We start from the raw sequence: 19,056 nt of genomic DNA on the forward strand, positions 1-19,056 counted from the left end.
AGCAAAGGAATGGCAGGAAGCGGCTGACCTGGAATATGAGTCGCTGCTGGAAAATGAGACTTGGGACTTAGTAGATTTACCAAAAGATCGCCAGGCCATAGGATCAAGATGGGTGTTCAAAGTCAAGCATCATAGTGACGGAAAAGTGGAAAGATACAAGTGCAGACTTGTCGCCAAAGGATACTCACAGAAGTATGGTGCTGACTATGATGAGACTTTTTCACCTGTGGTACGATTCAGCTCAATTCGTACATTGCTGTCCTTCGCCGTTCAGAATAATCTACATGTGCATCAAATGGATGTAGTAACTGCATTCCTAAATGGACACCTGGAAGAGGAAATCTACATGGAGCAACCAGAGGGGTACATCAAACCAGGCCAGGAACACTTAGTGTGCAAACTGAAGAAGTCCATCTATGGGCTGAAACAGTCCCCTCGCTGCTGGAGCAAGACTTTCACACAGTTCATGAAGGACATCGGTTTTAAACAGAGCACATCAGACCCATGTGTGTTTGTGAGATCTCAACAGGAGTTAGAGATACTAGCTGTTTATGTTGATGATCTGATTTTGATCACAGAGTCAACAGAAAGCATGAAGGAACTGAAACTTGCTCTCAAGAACCGCTACAAGATGAAGGACATGGGTGAGCTGTCCTATATCCTGGGCATCTCTGTTGTCCAAGACAGTGCAATGAAATGTTTGTTTCTTCATCAGAAGCATTACATTGAGGCCATTCTTCAGAAATATGGAATGGATAATGCCAATCCCGTTGCAACCCCATCTGATGCAAACGTGAAGTTAAAAAAGGATGATGGTGTCAGTAAGCCTGTGAACCAGAGTACTTACCAGTCTATGGTGGGTAGTCTGCTGTATGCTGCGATGGCTACGCGACCAGACATAGCACAAGCAGTGAGTGTTGTGTCAAAGTTCAATGCAAATCCAAACACTGCACATCTGACGGCTGTGAAGAGAATCTTTCGATACCTGAAGGGTACATTGAATCTTGCCCTAAAGTATGAGCGGTCAGATTCTGGAACTTTGATCGGGTTCTCAGATGCTGACTGGGCTGGTGACCAAGATGACCGCCGCTCAACCACAGGGAATGTGTTCTTGCTGGGTGGAGGACCAGTGAGTTGGCTCAGCAAGAAACAAGCAACAGTTGCACTTTCAACAGCAGAAGCTGAGTATGTTGCACTGAGCCAAGCAGCACAGGAATGTATCTGGCTTGAACGACTGCTGAATGACCTTGGGATGGATGCTACGCCGGTCGTGATCCTGGAGGACAACCAAGGAGCCATTGGAATCGCGAAGAATCCAGTCGATCATTCCAGGACTAAGCACATAGACATTCGCTACCATTACATCCGTGAATGTGTGCAGAATGGGCAAATACAACTACAATATTGCCCAACAAATGACATGAAGGCAGATATCTTGACCAAGCCACTAACAAGGCAAAAGTTTGAGTATCTCAGGAGTGAGATTGGGCTTTGCACTATTTAATTTAGTTCAGTAGGCCAACTGTTTAATGTTGAAGATGTTAAGAAAAGTGTAAGCAAGGTAAAAAGGAGCAAAGATGGATCTTGCTAGTTTAAGTGTTGATAGGATTTGTTGTTTCTGACATTATTTGTCGAGCTGATTATTTCTCTTAAGTAATATTGGCCTAAATTAGTCTAAAGCCTTAATGCCATTGTAAAATTAAGTGGGAGTGTTGTAATAATGTAATTCTCACAATGGGTGTATTCGCTGTGTTATACTGCCATCTAGTGGCGGGGTTGTCTGTTCGTTTGACTTCCGGTTTTTCGTTCTGAATAAAACACGTGAAACTCAACACTTGGTCCACATGCCTGAAAGAATTCCAGCCCTTATGTGGCCCACATCCGGCATCCAACATGTGTGCCACATAACGCCCACATCTCAGCCAAACTGCAACCAGAGCTGGCCCTAATCTGGCCCTAAAATGGACCAGACCATTTTATATATAAAACAAGTACAGTATTATAAGCAAATGTTTATTTTTTTTTAGTCATGACAACACAGTACACACACTTGCACATTTAACAAACATCTAACAAATTTAAAAACTGTAATCGTAATCATATCTTCGAAGATATGATTACCATCTTGAAGTATAACCGGAATGGCACGTTTCTCGTTTCCTTATTTACCTGCACTGTTGCTGAAATGTGTGCTTTATAAGAGAGAGAGAGTCACTACTGTATGCTTTCTTGTAGAGCAGCGGTGAAGGGAAGTGAAGATCTGTTTTTCTGAAGCCTGGATGCCACAGCTGTCACGCAACAGCAGAATTAGGTAAGAAATCAAATCTGTTGTTTCCAGAACAATAGCCATCCTACGAGTGCGTTAAAGGTCAGTTAATATAGTGCTACACCACTCTTTGTAATAAATGGAGCACGTTAGTAATTATAGTGACAGATCCATGTAATTACTATGTGTAGTTTTTAAGATCTCCCTGGTGGAGGTTTAGGGTTTTATAGGCCAATGTTTTGATTTTACTGACAGCAAATGCACACTCCTACTCTTCTCATATCTGCAAGCAGTGTTTATAGTGAAAATATCTGATATTGACCCCCTCTATATTACAAGGCAGACGATAAATCCAGCAAATAAAGCTTGTTGGAGCCCAAAAGTCAGCTAAACAATCAAATAGGATTTTGCAGTACTTTTCTAATCCTGCTCATCTGCTGACTGTGACACTTTATTCTCTCTTTTTTATTTTTTTTTCCAAAGAAACTATGTGTGCCCAACGTGCCAGTCTGCTGACGCGGCTCCTCGTCGTGTGTTTTCTGATGGGGGGACCAGGCTTTTGCATGGCCAGCCAGAAGAATACCTCCTGCTACGTGTGGGAACGCAGAGCTGACTGCAGCCACCTCAACCTCAGTGCCGTCCCTCCAGACCTTCCCGGGAACATCATCAGTCTGGATATGTCTCACAACAGATTGGTGCGGATTCTCCCCGAGACGCTAAACCCGTACCCGGGCCTCATCCACCTCAACGTCAGTCACAACAGCATCAATAAGCTGGATGGGGGAGTGTGTCAGACACTGCCTCATCTGCAGACCCTGAACCTGGAACATAACCACGTGTCCTTTCTGAAGAAAGAGGATCTGAGCCACTGCACCAGTCTGACATGGTTGAATATGGCTAACAACACCATAAGGATAGAAGGAGAGCCCTTCTCTGCACTAGAGGTACAGGAGTCTGTTTGTGCTGGATCAGGGATAACACAGATGTTTGAAAGTAGATGTGAGGGGAACAATGAAATGATAGTGAATCTTAAGTTTACAAGAAATTCTCATAGATTTAATCCATACCTTACAGTGACATACACCAATCAGGCACAACTTTATGACCACCTTCCTAATATTGTGTAGGTCTCCCTTGTGACTCCAAAACAGTTGTGACTCATCAGAGAATGGACATGGGCCTTCCTATGGTGTCCAGTGGAGTCTGGCAACAGGATGTTGTTAGTGGGTCCTGTGGGTTGAGGGGAGGGGCCTCTGTGGATCAGGCTTGTTCCACATCCCACAGATACTTGATCAGTTTGGGATTTAGTGAATTTGGAGGCCAGGTCAACACCTTGTGCTGTTCTTCATGATTTTTTTGATTTGTTCCTAAACCGTTTTTGTGTGCATGCCCGTGTCAGACATCATCTTGCGTGTCATTATTATGGGGTGAAGGGGTACCTGGTCTGGTTTAGGGTGCTACATGTGTAAGTAATATCCACATGAATGCCGGGTCGAAAAGTTTCCCAGCAGAACACTTTATTGTCACAAGATGGTCAGTATTTACTTCTCCTGTCAGTGGTTTTAATGTTGTGGCTGATCGGTGTATTCTGGTATAGCACCATTTTGTACAGATCCAGTTTAAAGTTCAGCTTTGCTGGTCTTGACTATTACTTTATCACTCTTCTGCTATGTAACTGCTATGTAACTTCACAGAGATAGATTATATTTTGCAGGAACTTATCTAAGTTTTCATGAATAAATGAAAATGAAACGAAGCATCACGTGATTAACTCACCACAAAAATATCAACAATGGAATGCACACACCCATGGGAGCGGCTGATAGTCTTATTTTATGTTTGCACCTTAAATACAATACAAAGACGTTGTAATAGTGAATGGTTGGCAGTAGGCACCATATTCCCTTAAGGAAGAGACATTTGAAATGAATACTCAGTTGTCGTAAAACGTACTGTGACCTGACAAATTTGGTTGATTTCTTTAACAAATTGACCAGGAAGTAAATTGACTATCTTTCTTTTATGAAAAAACATCACAGAGGCTTCTTGAGATTTTGAAAAAGTACATTATTATTCTAGGGCATGTTTTTTTTTTCTTTCAATAGTATTCAAGTTGCTGTGCATTGACACTGAACCAGACTAGCCGTTTCCTTGTTGAGAGTTGTACAAGCATTCTCACGTAGGCAAATACACTGCCTGGCCAAAAAAATGTCACCACCTGGATTTAACTAAACAAATAAGTATGAGCCTCCTATTGGATAATTACTGCATGGGTGATTAACTTTCAGCTGACAACAAGTTATTTAACCCCAACTGATGTAGCAATGAGTAGCTTCTCATTTCTTAAACAACCACGTCTAAAGACAAAACCGTGGTTATGGAAAAGATGTTAGTCTGTTTGAGAAGGGTCAAATCACTGGCATGCATCAATGCGGAGAAAACATATAAGGAGATTGATGAAACTACTAAAATTGGATTAAGAACTGTCCAACGCATTATTAAAAACTGGAAGGATAGTGGGGAACAATCAGGGTAAGAAGAGAGGCAGATGAAGTGATGCACCCATCATGCCTAGTGCCTACTGTACAAGCCTGTGGGGGCAGTGCTATGATCTGGGGTTGCTGCAGTTGGTCAGGTCTAGGTTCAGCAACACTATGTGCCCAAAGAATGACGTCAGCTGACTACCTGAATATACTGAATGACCAGGTTATTCCATCAATGGATTTTTTTCTTCCCTGATGTTTACGGGCATATGCCAAGATGACAATGTCAGGATTCATGGGGCTCAAATAGTGAAAGAGTGGTTCAGGGAGCATGAGACATAATTTTCACACATGGACTGGCCACCAGAGAGTCCAGACCTTAACCCCATTGAGAATATTTGGGATGTGCTGCAGAAGGCTTTGCACAGTGGTCAGACTCTCACGATCATCAATAAAATGATGATGGTGAAAAATGAATGCAACACTGGATGGAAATAAATCTGGTGACATTGCAGAAGCTTATCGAAACAATACCACAGAGAATGTGTGCTCTACAAAGGCGGTCCAACGAAATATTACAGCGTGCAACCTTTTTTTCTTGGAGGCGACTTTTTTTTTGGCCAAGCAGGGTATTTCCTAAAACGTCAAAGAGAGCATGAGCATTAAAATAAGCGGAGGTAAAAGAGCCGTGCTTAATATGAACTAATTCATGACTATGGAGAAACTTTGATGAGCTTTTAAATGAACGGGTGCAAGTGTCAATAGGCTGCTCATAACTAAGGGTTAATAAAGATGGGAGATTTTGTCTGTATGAACATAGAAGGAACTGTGTTTTGACAAAACAGAAGCGATATATACACCACATAAGTTTAAACCACATCACTGTTGTTTCGTGGGACTCTCCTACATCAAATTACCTTTTTTTTTTTGTTGATCTTTTCCTAATCCACAGAGCCTGAAGTTCCTTGATGTTTCCTTAAACAGACTGCAGTCACCCGTCCTTGGCTCTCAGCCTCAGCTGCCCAGACTGGAGGAGCTCAGGTTGGGATCTAATTACATCATCGCACTGTCGCATGTCGACTTTATCTTCCTTAACCAGTCATCCTTTCTACGTGTCCTCAACCTGTCGTCTTTGCGAATAACCATGGTAAGAAACTTACCTGAAAATGGGAAATTAAATGGTGTTGTCTGTAGAAATTAGAGTTATCATATCACCTTGGTTTCAGTTGTCTGTTTTGTTGCCCTTTTTCCCCCATTGAGATATGTGTGTGGTTGTTTTGTTGCAGATTGAAACTGGTTCCTTCAAGCCCATTTCAGGCCTACGCTCTTTAATCCTAGACAGGAGCATTATGGGCACTCTGGTCATTTCCGAACTCTGCTCTGCGCTATCAGGGACCAACATCAGTTCCCTGTCTCTTCTGTCGACGAGACTGGTCACACTCACAAACACAACATTTAAAGGACTGAAGGAAACCAATCTAACTTTTCTGAATCTGGCCGGCAATGGCATGCGTACTATTGCAGATGGCTCATTTCAGTGGGTACCGAGACTTGAGACTCTAATTTTGTCTGACAACTACATCAGTCAGCTGACCAATGGTACTTTTCAGGGGCTCAAAAGTTTGAAAATGCTCCAATTGAGTAGGGTTTTCATGAAAATCTACAGAGGTGCAATTATTGACGATTTCTCTTTCCAGCCATTAAAATCCCTGGAGAGTTTGATATTGCACCAAATTGCAGTCCGGGAACTCACAGAGCACACCTTCACAGGTTTGACAAGTCTTACAGTGCTTGATATGAGCTGGAGTAGTTCTAAATCGCTCAAAATCATCACGAACAACACCTTCGCCTCACTTGCGGATTCCCCGCTCAGAATGCTAAATTTGACAGGCACTGGCATAACAAGGATTAATCCTGGAAGCTTCTCTGTTTTCAGAAACCTCACAACCCTCATGCTAGATTTCAACTTTATCAAACAAAGTATCACAGGCAAAGAATTCGAAGGCCTGGAGCAGATCCAAGAGATTCACATGTCAAATAACATACAGTCAATTGACCTGAGGTCTGAGTCTTTTGCTAATGTTGCCGGTCTTAGAGTTCTGACTTTGGGTAAAAGTCTTAAAGCCACAACCTTGAACCTGGAGCCTTCTCCATTTAGACCCCTGTCCAATCTCACCTACTTGGATCTTAGCAACAACAACATCGCTAACATCAGAGAGAGTTTGCTGGAGGGGCTTGGGAACCTCAAAGTATTGAAACTCCAACACAACAATTTAGCCAGAGTGTGGAAGAGCGCCAACCCTGGTGGGCCAGTGTTGTTTCTCAAAGACACAAAGAACTTAATAACCTTACACATGGATTATAATGCACTGGATGAGATCCCAGTGGAGGCTCTGAGAGGTCCAAATCACCTCAGGGAGCTTAGCCTTACAAACAATCTCCTCAACAACCTAAAAGACTCAGTTTTTGATGATCTGACCTCACTGCAGATTTTACGCTTCGAGAAGAACCTGATCACGGCTGTAAGGCCCGAAGTGTTTAAAACCCCTATGAGCAACCTCAGCCTGCTAACCATGGGCAAAAATCCATTTGACTGTACATGTGAGAGCATCCTGTGGTTTGCGACGTGGCTGAATACCACAAATATGACTCACGTACCAGGTCTCAGGGACCTGTATTCCTGCAAAACTCCACTGAGTTACTTTAACCACTCCATCCTGGATTTCGACCCCCTGTCTTGCAAAGATATGACCCCTTTTCAGGCTCTTTATATACTGAGTAGCACAGCTGTCACCGCGCTGGTTGTGACTGCGCTTCTGGTGCGGTTCCAGGGATGGAGGATTCAGTTTTACTGGAACATACTGATCAACCGCACGTTGGGGTTTAGTGACACCACAGCGGAAGAGGGCAGAGAATTCGAGTACGACGCGTACGTCGTTCACGCAGAGAAAGACGCCAGCTGGGTGGAGAGAAGGATGGTCCCTCTGGAAAACGAAAAGTGCCGATTTTATTTGGAGGATCGAGATGCAGTCCTTGGCATGTCGCAGCTTGAATCCATCGTGGATAACATGAGAAAGTCCAGGAAGATATTGTTTGTCATCACTGAAAGTCTTCTGAGGGATCCCTGGTGTAGACGGTAAATCAGACACACACTACTGGAGTTATTCTTTATGATACATCAAGTTGTAGTCAAGTAACTGCCACAGTTTGTACAGCACTGCGCAAAAACTCTTAGATGTTAAAAGTAAACAAATCAATATTTGGTGCGACCATCGATTGCAGCAGTTGCTTAAGTACACAGTCCTTGAAGGTGTCTTACAACAGTTCTTCTGTTGAATCAGTCTGCCTCAGTGTCCTCTGTCTATTCCTATAATCCCAGCGTCAATAATGTTGTGATCAAGGCTGTGTGGTTTCATACCATCTGGAAGTAGTTCTTTATACCACTGGCAATATTTTTGGTCTCATTCTCATCCGGCAGAATAATGTCTGTCTTATGGTATCTAATAGATAAAATGGAAACCTTTGTGATGTCTAGTATGACTAGTTTAAGCTGCACACAGTTGTTATTTTCAAAATCATCACCCTTCCCTTACTCCATGTCTTTCCTCATCGCAGGTTCAAAGTCCATCACGCGCTTCACCAGGTCATTGAAGCCAGCAGGGACTCTGTGGTTCTGGTCTTCCTGCAGGATGTGCACGACTACAAGCTATCCCGCGCGCTCTTCCTCCACAGGGGCATGTTGCGTTCACGCTGCGTCCTGGACTGGCCTGTCCACAAGGAGAGGGTGCCGGCGTTTCACCAGAAGCTCCTCATTGCACTCGGCCTGACTAATCGATAGCAGGACTGACCTTGATTCTTTCTTGATAATTTGATTTGGAACCATAATTACCAGTTCTTGCATTGTTACCAGTTGCCAGTTGCTCAGTTGGGTGCACCATCCGTGCCGGTCGTTTTGCCCACTGTGTGGATGTTCTGCCAGTACGCTGTACTAAACATTATAACTTTGCTATAAAAAGGGCATTGGAGACACGCTGATAACGACATTGTGATGATTAAAAAGTGCCATTTAGTTTTGGACCTGTACATAACACACAAACGCACAAATTTAACTGCTACATGTTTCTGTACTTTTTACATTTGATGTTGAATACATATACGATAAAACACTCTCCCTCTGACTGTTGTCATCTATTCATTATTCATTAGACACATGTTCATTATTTGACACACCTCTACTGTGACACAGTAGAGGTCAATTTGAGATAAAAAAAAGAAAATGTAATTCTCTTGATAATATTCAGGAGTTCCTCTCTATGCAGCCTGATTTAAAAAATGAGCATATCCTGACATCTAGCGGTCCAAATAAGAAATTACATCCTCTATTCTTTTTAATAGAAAACCAATTACATTATCACAAAGTTGTTGATGTTTAATGTTAATTTACTAGCAGCTATCAGATATATTCTTAAAAGTGTAAGTGTCATGCTTATTTGGAACAGTTTGTTTGAATGTCCATGAGGTAAAGGCAGATTGTAAAAAGTCTCCCTCCCATGTGCTGTTTGTTTTGACTCAGATAAAAGTTTTAATCACTTAAAAGTACAACTTTGAGAAAATTCAGTATGAAGGTCTTTTTCAAATCCTTTCTCCGACTGAACAGAATATTTGTTTTTGACAAAGTGAAATTGAACAAACTACATCTAAAACTGATTAAACTAGCTCATAAACTAGGTGCAATTATTATTTTCAAACAGACAGTACTCGGCTCCTTATTGTGAACTTTAGTCTTTGCTGAGATAGTCTTATCTAAAAGTACATTCAACCAACACAGTGAACAAATAAATAATAATAAAAAAAATACTTTAGATAATACACCGATCAGCCACAACATTAAAACCACTGACAGGAGAAGTGAAATACATTGACCATGTTGTGACAATACAATGTGCTGCCGGGAAACCTTTGGACCTGGCATTTGTGTGGATGTTACTTAGACCACCCACCTAGACCAGACCAGACCAGACACCCCCACCCCATAGCAATGACACTCCTGAATGGCAGGAGGACGCAGCCTGACACAGGCACAAAAACGGTTTAGGAACAACTAAAACAACGACATGAAAAACAGCACAAGGTGTTGACCTGGCCTCCAAATTCACAGAAGCCCCTCCGCTCAACCCACAGGACTCATAGCCCCCCAACTAATAACATCCTGTAGCCAGACCACAGGACGCCCTCAAGTATTTTGGAAACACAAGGGAGACCTACACAATAATGGTCATAATGTTATGCCTGATTGGTGTAAATATATAACAGTGTAACTTCAGGTGACATCATACTTTACAGTAGTAAAACCATAAAACACATATAAGATTTGACTTATTAATCAGTCGGCTTTTGCTTGACATGAAATGTTTTTGTTCGTGGATACCAGGAGGGAGTAAGCCGAGCAGAGTTCATGGTTTGGTCAGGTCAGTTCTACTGTGAATAATTAACATCTTACGTAATGTCTACCAACACAGCTCACTTACACTTTTATGTGTACCTGTCTCATTTACATCTCATGCTAGGAATATATCCCATTTCCTCCACAATTGTGTTATATACTTTTTAAATTTACTGCAGGGCATTAAATGAAAACAGAAAACAATGGACCTCTGTAACACAGTGACTTATATGTTCACTGATAGCTGGAGATGGGAGGAGTGAAAGCCCGGCATGTTGTCATTTCCGTTAACAGCAGTGAGGGCAGCCTGGGACTGATATTTAAGAGGACACCTACCCGAATATACACACTGCAGAGTAAAAATGGCACTTGCACTCGGCACTTACACGGTACCTTTACTTGGAGTCAGCGTCTTCATCGCCACTCTGACCTTCATCACGTACAAGCTCCTGAGCGGTTACTTGCACAAATGGTTTACGATGAAGCCAATTCCGGAGGTGGGGAGAACTTACCCCTTCATTGGAAATGCACTGGATTTCAAAACCAATGCTGGAGGTAAGAAAGCAATCAGCGAGGCTGCAGAAGCTGGTTTATAAAGTGACGAAACAGTCCCTTTTGCAGTGTTGCGCTAATACACTTGATTTATTTTGCCTCTTTTGTTGCAGATTTCTTTAATCAAATTCAAGATTATACGGTGCAGTTCAGGAACGCTCCGCTGCTTAAAATCTGGGTTGGACCCGTCCCATTTGTGGTCCTGTTTCATGCTGAAACTGTGGAGGTATATTGTCTGGATTCAGATTTAAAGTATCTGCACAATTTACACTGTAAATGCAACATGTTAATGTCCACATGCCACCATATTGCAAACATGAACTTGATCCAACAAGAGATTAAAGAGTTACATTGTTTGAAGCTGCTGCACTTCATTTTGAGGAAGTTACACTTCCGCTGAACTTTGAGCCCCCTTTAACCAAAAACATGAGGTTCCCATGACTGCTGACACTGCACCCACAGCTCCCTCCCATTCACTGGGTCACGAACAAGACGGCAGCTTTGACTGTGAGGACTTTGCTTCCACCTCTCTAAACTGGATGTCACATAGAATATAAATAGATCTGACTGACACCTGTCCATGGGCCGACCGGGCCTTTCTGTGTGGAGTTTACATGTTCTCACCCGATGACAGCTGGGATAGGCTCCAGCAGACCCCGTGACCCTTAACAAGAACAAGCAGTTACAGAAGATGAATGAATGAATGAATGAATGAATGAATGACACCTATGGTACAAATCATAAATCATACTCTGTCCAAGTCTCCCCTGAAAAGCTAGAATTTACAGCCTGTATTTTGTACTTATTTCAAGCTTTAAAATCAATTTCAAATATTGTTGTGATGTTTCCTTTTTGTTTTCTTTTTTTTTTTGTAGACGGTTATGTCAAACCCCATTCACATGGAAAAAGCCTATGCCTACAACTTCCTCCACCCTTGGCTTGGAACTGGTCTGCTCACTAGGTACTGTATACCTGAGGCTCTGTCAGCGACAAACAGGAGCGATTAAAACTTCATGAATGTTGCATGAATATGGAGAAAGAAAACTAGTGCAAACTCAGACAACATGATAATGGACTAAATTAATACTAAAAAGAACAATCGGAAGATAAAGAATAATCAGGTTCTGAAAATTAAACTGCTATATACACCCATCTACACTGATCAGGCATAACATTATGACCACCTTCCTAATACTGTGTAAGTCTCCCTTGTGACTCATCAGAGAATGGGCATGGGCCTTCTGAGGGTGTCCTGTGGTGTCTGGCAACATAATGTTGTTAGTGGGGGCCTTTGGGTCCTATGGGTTGAGGGGAGGGGCCTCTGTGGATCATCCCACAGATAATTGATCAATTTGGGATCTAGTGAATTTGGAGGCCAGGTAAACACCTTGTGCTGTTCTTCATGATTTTTTTATTTTTTTTTTAAGTTGTTCCTAAACCATTTGTGTGTGTGTGCCTGTGTCAGGCTGCATCCTGCTGGGGATGGCTGCTGCCATCAAGGAGTGTGATTGCTATGAAGTGGGGGTGCCCGGTTTGGTCTCGGTGGGTGGTACATGTCTAAGTAACATCTACATGAATGCCAGGTCCAGAAGTTTCCCAGCAGAACATTGTATTATCACAAGATGGTCAATGTTATTTACTTCCCCTGTCGGTGGTCATAATGTTGTGGCTGATCGGTGTAAATACCACTATAAAAGAAAAAGAAACTTGTTTACGGAGATTCTAAGTGTAACAAGTGATATTTAAATGTGTTCATTTTTGCCTGATACCAGAAAAAGTTCAAGGTGTCACCACAGTCAGCATTAACAGGGAATCCTTTGTCTTAAACTGGTTCTTTATGAAAGTGTTTCTCTAAAAATGAAAGGCTTGAGCATCTGGGGAACAGAAATAATGTGTTCAAGGAAACTTCTTTGCAGTCTGCTCCTGTCTGTGGCCTCCTTTGTGTCCTTGAATGTTCACACCAGACTTGACGCTGTCATTGATGTGCTCCTCTTGTGATCAGCACCGGGCAAAAGTGGCGTCAGCGGAGGAAGATGCTGACACCCACCTTCCACTTCTCCATCCTGGCGGACTTCTTGGAAGTGATGAACGAGCAGGCCGAGATTCTGGTGGAGAAGCTGGCGAAGCAGGCGGGGAAGGGTCCATTTAATTGCTTCAGTCACGTCACCCTCTGCGCTCTAGACATTATCTGTGGTAAGCATATGGATGCCAGGAAAGCGTGTGCGCTCGTGTGAACAAGACTTTTACTTCTTGTGGTGCATGACGAATGGTCCGGAGTACACCCAGAGCTTTTGACTGGATTTAGAAAATGTCTTTTCAGAAACCGCGATGGGGAAGAAAATTTACGCCCAGAGTAATTCTGATTCAGAGTATGTCACCAGCGTTTACAGGTGAGTTTCTATTTCCTACCACACAGACAATAATCAGTGGAAATTATTAGACCAGTTCTTTCATGTTTGTTGCCTTCACCCCAACTATCTATCCCCAGAATGAGTGACATCGTCAGCCGCAGACAGAGGACACCGTGGCTTTGGTCGGACCTCATCTACAAGCTCTTTAGTGAGGGCCGGGAGCATGACAAGACCCTTAAGATTCTCCATTCCTTTACATACAAAGTGAGTGACAGAGCCAATGGTTCACAGTCATGCAGGAGTCATGCAGAGGGGGACAATCACACAATGTTCCCAACCCTGTTTGATTTCAGGTGATAACCGAAAGAGCAGAGAACACGTCCTACACCGAATCGGACAGCGAGCCCGAGCAGGGGAAGAAACGTCGGGCCTTTCTGGACATGCTCCTGAAGACCACATATGAGGACGGCAGCAGGATGAGCCACCAGGACATTCAGGAGGAAGTGGACACCTTCATGTTTAGGGTCAGTGCATAGGAGTAACACAATAAGGACTTTTAAATACGAATGAACGCCCGTTACATTGCCCAACTAAGGAGACAAACATTTAACACTGTACTGGAGGCTTTAAAGCTGCACTGTTAAATATTTTTTTTTGTGCTAACAATGGACTAAATGTCAAAATGAGTTGTCACTAATGAGAAACCCGAATTTGTAGCTTGGCTGTGTGACAATTTTGAGGCAGAAAAATGAATTTGCACAGCTTAGAAGGATTTTTTTCTTTCTTTTCAGCACCTGTATTCAACAGTCTTTATTTTTCAGGGCCATGATACTACAGCAGCCTCCATGAACTGGGCCTTACATCTGCTGGGCAGCCACCCTGAGGTGCAAAACAAAGTTCAGCAGGAGCTCGATGAGGTGTTCGGTAACAGTAACACATCACTCTCTTTCTCACTATAATGGCATTTTATTTTTCTACCTTTTGACTCATCTTTATTTGAGCTCATTCGTGCTTTCTAAGTCACTGGCGTGTGGTTTTTCCATGATGTAATCTAACAGGCCTTGCAGCTACAGTAAACACGAGGGTGAGGTTCTCAGTGTAAACCTTTTTGTTATCTTATCATTTTTTTTTTTTCTGTCAATAACTGCATCCAGATCGAGTATATGCCAGTGATCAAAGGCCGCCTGACTCCAAATTCTGTTCCTCCGCTTGATAATCTACTTGATAATCTAAAGTTTAGCAGTGTTTACTTAATGTCCAAAGGTACATCCGACCGGCCAGTCAACACAGACGACCTGAAGAAGCTGAGATACCTGGAGTACGTGATCAAGGAGGCTCTGCGACTGTTTCCCTCGGTGCCCTTCTTTGCCCGGAGCCTCGGTGAAGACTGCCACATCAGTGAGTTGCAGATAAGTGATGAAATGTGAATGAAACGTTAATTTTGCTTATTGCGAATCCCCCCACGGTGGTGCTTTTTTTTTCCACAAGTAGGAAAGGGACGGGAAGTCAGGCTTCCTCCGTTATTTTGATATCAAATCTGTCTCTTCCTTGTCACACAGCGTTCACTGTAGGGGGTTGCTGCAGCCAGTTCCTTCAGATTTATGAGAAAGCTTCAGTGTTTAGCAACATGTGGAAAAGTGTGTGCTGCATGGGTGAATGCTGCAGGATTTTTGAAGCAAACTGAAGCAAAAACACCTCAAATCTGGTGTCAACTGTGAAACCAAAGCTGGTTAGCAACACATTCAAATCTAGCATTTTAAAGACTATTTAGCTCACAGCAATTGGCAATTTTAGGTTTTATTTTTGGGCCCCAGAAGTCACAGCATCATGCCACTGGCCTATCAGTGCCTCATATGTTTGCTACCAGTTGAACGTTATCATCTAGTGACGTAGACAGCCTTCTGCCCTCACTCTTCCCTCCTCAACTCATTGTAGCATTAGCGTTAGCTTGCTAAGCTCATGTTTATGTATATTTCTGTATCTGATGTCGTCTTTAGGGACTAACTATCTCTGCAGAGTTCTCTTTGCAGATTCACCGAGAGCTCCTCAAACAGCATACTGTAACCGTGTGCAATAAATGGTGAACTCTGAAATAGCTTCCGCACCGTGCCACTACCACAAAAAAAAAGACGTGATAAAGGATAATTCTTTCCGTTAGCTCAGTGCTTGGAATATGGTGGCGTTACTTTGACTAGAACACTGTTCTGACAATCAGACGGGCTTGTGTTTCTTGCACACTGGATTTTTTTTGAAGGGATGGGCTCATTTTCTTCTTCCCAGAAACACCAAATGATTTGGTGATTATGGTTAGACACCCTGGTCAAAATGCAGAAAAGTCTTCAATTGCTGTGAACCAGATGTATTTCTGAAATAAGTAGCAGTTTGGAGAGCTCTCGTCTGTCTGCTAGAGAGTGAAGACATTTTTCAATAATGAAAATGTGATTTTATTTGTAGACGGTTTCAAGATTCCCAAAGGTGCAAATGCAATCATAATCACCTACGCTCTTCACCGCGACCCTCGATACTTCCCCGAGCCCGAGGAGTTCAGACCGGAGCGTTTTCTGCCTGAGAATTCAGTGGGAAGGCCGCCCTACGCGTACGTCCCCTTCTCAGCCGGACTCCGCAACTGCATTGGTGAGCGCAGTTTCACGACGCTTACATTTCTCAGCGAGGCTATTAAACCGCGTCTTACACCACACCTGTATGTCTGTGCTTTTTATCGTAACGCTCTTCAGGTCAGCGTTTTGCGCTGATGGAGGAGAAGGTCATCTTGGCGTCCATTCTGCGCAAGTTCAACGTCGAAGCCTGTCAGAAACGCGAAGAGCTTCGCCCGGTTGGAGAGCTCATCCTGCGGCCTGAGAAGGGCATCTGGATCAAACTGGAAAAGAGGAGCCACCTGACTTCAGCAAAGTAGCGCCTGCTCCGGTCCACAGAGGCCTCTCTCTGCATTCGTGGCGCATTTTTGCGATTTTATTCTCATGATCATCGATGTAATTACAAACTACTCCCTCTCTGCGTCTCGACGAAAAGTAACTACACAAATATTTAATTTGAACTTTCAAAAGGCTACAAACAGCCGGACTCCTCATAAAAACTGGAGCTAAGCTGCCCATTAACTGATCATTGTGAAACACGTTATTGATTAGTAACTTTGGGAAAATGAGATAAATGACTTGACTAGTTTCTAGGTCACACGCTTCATAAGAAACATTAAATAGTCTCAAGATTTGACCTTGTTAAGACCTTTTTCAGTTATTTTTCGTCAGTAGCTGCAAATCCAGGAGAAAATATTGTACATGCTATAATATATATGTACTGTGTGGAGGATAAATGCATCAAACGCTGTAATACCACATATTTTGTGGTATTAGCCGGTAATGAAATCCTGCTTCTTGCGCCTCCTCAGAGGTGCAGAACCGGGCTTAATAATATACACTTTACATATTTATTACATTTACAAACACGGCAGCAAAGATAAGCCTTTCCTATGTGCAGCATTTCCTATGAATGTTAATTTAAGCCCCTTCCCTTGAATGTCCCCATAATAATAATTTCTGATTATTGTATTTTTGGATCATCATCTGTTTACAGTCACCATCTTTCTGTGTATTTCTCTTAACTTGAAGAAACATAAACATGCAGTATTCCTCAAAGTATATTGGTCACAAATGTGTTGTTCCTACCATGACTGGTCAACATGTCAATTATAATGATTGCTTATTATTGACATACAGGTGACAATAGGGGTCCAGAAAACAGACTACCGACCTACTGTATATGCTAGATACAGACCACCAACTACCAGCTTCATTAAAGCTCACATCTTCTTAGTGCATATGCATCACATGTGTACATGTATATCATCATACTTATACATCATATATTTATGCTATTGTTCAACATATTTCTTTTAGCACATGAACAGTAACATGTCTTATTCTCAAATAGCACATTTACAAGTAAGATGACATGCCGTGCCCTGTGAGTACTAGGATGGTGTGTACCCGAACAGATGCAATCTTGGCTACGATCAATTTTCAAACTAGTGAAAATGAAGGAACCTTGACCTTCGACTGAAAGCTGGTCTGGGGTGGCCCCGTCAGTAACTGATTATGCCACGCCTCGCCAGAGATCAATAAAATCTTTTGGCCGTGCTTTATTCTGGTGATGGACAGAAGAGTAACATAGTCATATGTGTCATGTGGGTGCAACTGAGGTTGTTTGGTTGTAGGCCTGCCCATCTCATTAAAGGACGCCGCATAATGAAATCCATATGGATTCATATTAGAACTTGTGCCTGGCTAAGCCACGGTAGGAAGCTGCAGCTGTTTTGGTTGGAAACGATGAGCCCCTCACCACCAGAATATTAATTTGGACATGTACCTACACTAACTACCACTGAACTACTATTGAAGAGAAGTCGGGGCTGGAGCCTAGCCCAGCTGTCTTTAGGCGAGAGGTGGGGTATGCCCTGGACAGGTCGCCAGTCTATCGCAGGTCTAACACAGGTAACCTGTAACAAGCATGTCTTTGGACGGTGGGAGGAAGTCGGAGTACCCGGAGAGAACCCACGCAGACACAGGGGGAACATGCAAACTCCACACAGAAAGGCCCCAGTCGGTCGATGGATTCGAACCCGGGACCTTCTTGCTGTGGAGCATCAGTGCTAACCATCATGTTCATAGTTTTTCTATGGAATTAAGGATGCAGCCTAAACCAGGATGATCCAAGATCTTCCCTCAGACTCCTTCACGGCCACAGTCTTAAACGCTAAGTATATATTTCAATGTTTCTTCTCAAATGTGACATAAGACTTCTGATCTACCGTCACTATCATGAGAGTACATTTTTATGTAGGTTTTTATGATTCTTATGAGCAAAACTTTTTACTCAGAGAATCACACGGAGGTTAGATGGCTCCGTAGTCAGAAAAAGGTAATCACAGCATGACACAGTTACAAATGACCCCATTCATTATGTCATAAAATGATTTAGCAGGTGTGCCTGCAAGGGTCATTGCCTAACACCAAAATGGCTTGACTGATGATGAATTGCGCGCTCTTTTCCAATGCTATTATTTGAATTATTGAACACATCTCTAATCAATGGCTGGATAGCGCTGAGGCGTCTGAGCTCCAAATGAAGCAGGAAGAGTTCATTTATCTGAGGATCTCTAATAGATTGCAGAGATGAAGGAGAGTGAGTGTCTGGCCGGGGCAGGTGGATTGCATGAGATTATTTTTGAGGACAGTACGCCTCGGTTATATTATTATGATGAAGCACTCATTTACCAGCGCTTTGTTCATAACGAGAGCCATAAATGAGAAATCTAAACACTGTAATAAAAATGTAAATAGAAGAGTTTGCGAATGATAACCTAGAAACCATTAAAGGAAGAGGCATACTGAGAGAATACTGAAAACTATAAATTAATGAAAAAAAAAAAAAAAATGGAAGAGGTCCATCGTCTCCTCCGTGCTTGTCTGGTTTTATTTTACAGTGCCCTGCAGCTACATAATTATTTTCAATAACATTCATTGCCATGCTGTAACAGCTGATAGCTCTCTGTGTACAAAGGTACAGATATCTCTAGTGATTAGGGTTTCTGCTGACATACAGCATTTTCTTACAGGGGACAGAATACTAATTCGTTATGAATTAAATTTTATTGAAAGTTTGGCACTCATATTAGTGCGCATTTAGACTTATAAGCGGCTTAGAAGCTGCAGTGACAGCGCAGAGCATATGCAGACCCTAGCGCCGTAGCTGATGTGCGCTACGACGACTCAAACCGCAAGAGATGATTGGTCCAGTGGGTAGTAGGGTGTTTCCCCTTTAGTATTTCCAGCTGCTTCTCCATCTCTGCAATTTTCAAATTTATTATTTTGGGTTAATACAGATGGAACACATCGAGGAAAGGTTAACTGGGGAGGTTTGGAGATACAAGCATGACTCGTCTTA

At 42.7% G+C, this 19,056-nt stretch overlaps 2 protein-coding genes across 2 annotated transcripts; both read left to right on the forward strand.

Annotated features, from left to right (window-relative positions):
• The first annotated feature begins 2,238 nt into the window (after positions 1 to 2,238).
• Positions 2,239 to 8,904, forward strand: LOC311500313 (toll-like receptor 3). The gene is made up of 5 exons (XM_084561634.1): positions 2,239 to 2,311; positions 2,750 to 3,210; positions 5,702 to 5,896; positions 6,036 to 7,885; positions 8,365 to 8,904. Exons 2-5 carry the CDS (start codon positions 2,755 to 2,757, stop codon positions 8,585 to 8,587), a joined length of 2,724 nt encoding a protein of 907 aa, XP_084417760.1. The 5' UTR covers positions 2,239 to 2,311; positions 2,750 to 2,754; the 3' UTR covers positions 8,588 to 8,904.
• Positions 8,905 to 10,539: 1,635 nt separating this feature from the next.
• cyp4v2a (cytochrome P450, family 4, subfamily V, member 2a) lies at positions 10,540 to 17,150 on the forward strand. Its single transcript, XM_084569916.1, has 11 exons — positions 10,540 to 10,747; positions 10,858 to 10,970; positions 11,620 to 11,705; positions 12,747 to 12,937; positions 13,065 to 13,134; positions 13,233 to 13,359; positions 13,449 to 13,619; positions 13,917 to 14,019; positions 14,359 to 14,493; positions 15,550 to 15,729; positions 15,831 to 17,150. Exons 1-11 carry the CDS (start codon positions 10,555 to 10,557, stop codon positions 16,007 to 16,009), a joined length of 1,548 nt encoding a protein of 515 aa, XP_084426042.1. The 5' UTR covers positions 10,540 to 10,554; the 3' UTR covers positions 16,010 to 17,150.
• The last annotated feature ends 1,906 nt before the right edge of the window (positions 17,151 to 19,056 follow it).

This window comes from Chelon labrosus (genome assembly GCF_963514085.1).
Source record: "Chelon labrosus genome assembly, chromosome: 2".
Taxonomy (NCBI): Eukaryota; Metazoa; Chordata; class Actinopteri; order Mugiliformes; family Mugilidae; genus Chelon; species Chelon labrosus.

Bases quoted from the DNA above. Each gene is read 5' to 3' on its own strand.
- LOC311500313 (XM_084561634.1), top strand. From the start codon at position 2,755: ATGTGTGCCCAACGTGCCAGTCTGCTGACGCGGCTCCTCGTCGTGTGT. The intron at 5,897-6,035 runs GTAAGAAACTTA...GTTTTGTTGCAG, and splicing joins CGTCTTTGCGAATAACCATG to ATTGAAACTGGTTCCTTCAA. The intron at 7,886-8,364 runs GTAAATCAGACA...TCCTCATCGCAG, and splicing joins AGGGATCCCTGGTGTAGACG to GTTCAAAGTCCATCACGCGC.
- cyp4v2a (XM_084569916.1), top strand. From the start codon at position 10,555: ATGGCACTTGCACTCGGCACTTACACGGTACCTTTACTTGGAGTCAGC. The intron at 10,748-10,857 runs GTAAGAAAGCAA...CTTTTGTTGCAG, and splicing joins TTTCAAAACCAATGCTGGAG to ATTTCTTTAATCAAATTCAA. The intron at 14,494-15,549 runs GTGAGTTGCAGA...TTTTATTTGTAG, and splicing joins CGGTGAAGACTGCCACATCA to ACGGTTTCAAGATTCCCAAA.